Source organism: Gopherus evgoodei, unplaced genomic scaffold, assembly GCF_007399415.2.
Source record: "Gopherus evgoodei ecotype Sinaloan lineage unplaced genomic scaffold, rGopEvg1_v1.p scaffold_65_arrow_ctg1, whole genome shotgun sequence".
In the NCBI taxonomy this organism is placed as follows: domain Eukaryota; kingdom Metazoa; phylum Chordata; order Testudines; family Testudinidae; genus Gopherus; species Gopherus evgoodei.
The window spans coordinates 591,353-593,393 of NW_022060086.1; the positions used below are offsets into that span (position 1 = coordinate 591,353).

Sequence of the window (2,041 nt, forward strand, 5' to 3'; positions counted from 1 at the left end):
TCACTGTACACAGTTATTCCCTCTGAATAATGAAAATGTCATTTTTCAGTGTGTGAAGAGCGATCAGTCTGCTTCTCCCATGAGAACAGCCTCCACTACTGCATGCAGTGTCTCATATTCACTTTGTCTCTCCATGCAGGCATTTCTACTGTCACCATTTACTGGGAACACACAGAAAGTCAGGGGAATGTATGGCAAATGCAGGAGACACCCTAATGCCTCAAAGTTGGACACAATCTCCCCTACGCCATGTCAGAATCTAACAAAACCGATTTCACCAACCCCTCCACCTTCATCCTGCTTGGCATTCCTGGCCTAGAGGCAGCCCATATCTGGATCTCCATTCCCTTCTGTGCTATGTACACCATAGCCGTGTTGGGGAACTTCACCATCCTGTTCATTGTGAAGAGGGAGCCCAGCCTCCATGGGCCCATGTTCTATTTCCTCTGCATGCTGGCTGTCACCGACCTGGTCATGTCCATATCCACCCTACCAAAAATGCTGAGCATCTTCTGGTTCAATTCCAGGGAGATCAGTTTCAGTGCCTGCCTCACCCAGATGTATTTTGTTCACTCCCTCTCAGGGATGGAGTCTGGAATGCTCGTGGCCATGGCCTTTGATCGCTACATGGCCATCTGCAATCCTCTGAGATATTCAACGACCCTGACAAACTCTGTTGTGGCCAAGATAGGCCTGGGCGTGGTGCTGCGCAGTGGCATACTCGCATTGCCCTATCCCTTCCTGGTCAGGCGGTTGCCATATTGCAGAACCAACGTCATCCCACACTTTTTTTGTCAGCATATAGCAGTGATGAAACTGGCCTGCGCTGACATCCACATTAGTAGTTACTATGGCCTGTTTGATCTTCTCTTTGTGATTGGAATGGATGGATGTTTTATCGCCGTGTCCTATATTCAGATCCTCCGGGCCATCTTCCGCCTCCCCACAAAGGATACCTGGCTCAAAACTTTTGGGACTTGCATCTCTCATCTTTGTGCCATCTCAGCTTTGTACATCACAGATGTATTCTCCTCCCTCATGTTCCGATTTGACCATAATGTGCCACTGCATTTCCTCGTTCTCATTAGTGGTGTGTACCACATTGTGCCTCCTGTGCTACACCCCATCATTTACGGTCTGAGATCCAAACAGTTCTGGGACAGGCTGCTCCAGCTCTTTACTCATAAAGAGACCTAAATGTTTTCTCCCTGTGCTCTGGCTCTCAGATTGAGCTCTGTGCAGAGCTGGCTGGTCCATGATGCTGGGTCCTCTTCCCTGAATCACTTCCTGGACAGACTGAAAGACATTAAACCCTGTCCTGTCCTTACTGTGCTGTGTCAATGTGATGAACTGGGGAATCAGTCTATGTACACTACACTGGGTGGCCATCTTTCTAATTCCTGGTAGCTGGATCCCTGAAATTACAATCTTCCCTCAGCACTTCTGTCAATCCTGAACACTGCTGCGTGTCTTCTCCCCAAGGCCCTGCCCCATCTCTTGTTCCTCTCTTCCCCTCTCCTTGTCAGCTGCGATCCAGTCATTTCTAAAACCAATATGTTCTCATATCTTATGGCAAGTCAGAAGAACATAAGAACGGACATATTGGGTCAGATCAAAGGTCCATCTAGCCCAGAATCCTGTCTACTTACAGTGGCCAATGCCAGGTGCCCCAGAGCGAGTGAACCTAACAGGTAATTGTTATGTAAAGCCTCTGCTCAAATGCAATTGTAAGATCTGTAACTTGTATCATTAAGTTCTGCAAACTTTTTCAGACTTGTAACTTCAGTTATCGTTAACAGAGCCTTTGAAGTTTTGTAACCTTTGCAAGCTCCGTAACCTTTTCAAGTTACTACTTGTATGAACTTATTAGTTTGTCATATCCCATCTGGGAGGAGAGGAAGCGCAAGGAGAAAGGAGCCCAGAGACAGGAGCCAGGTGTGTCTGATATAATCTGCCCTGGGAAGGAAATCACAAAATGCTGTAAAGAAAAGAAGAACTCATCTGGGAATGGCAAACTCAGTGTATGTTCCAGCAAAAGGAA

At 47.1% G+C, this 2,041-nt stretch overlaps 1 protein-coding gene across 1 annotated transcript; it reads left to right on the top strand.

Annotated features, from left to right (window-relative positions):
* Positions 1-249: 249 nt before the first annotated feature.
* LOC115643619 (olfactory receptor 52E4-like) lies at positions 250-1,197 on the top strand. Its single transcript, XM_030547623.1, has one exon. It carries the CDS (start codon positions 250-252, stop codon positions 1,195-1,197), a length of 948 nt encoding a protein of 315 aa, XP_030403483.1.
* Positions 1,198-2,041: the final 844 nt, after the last annotated feature.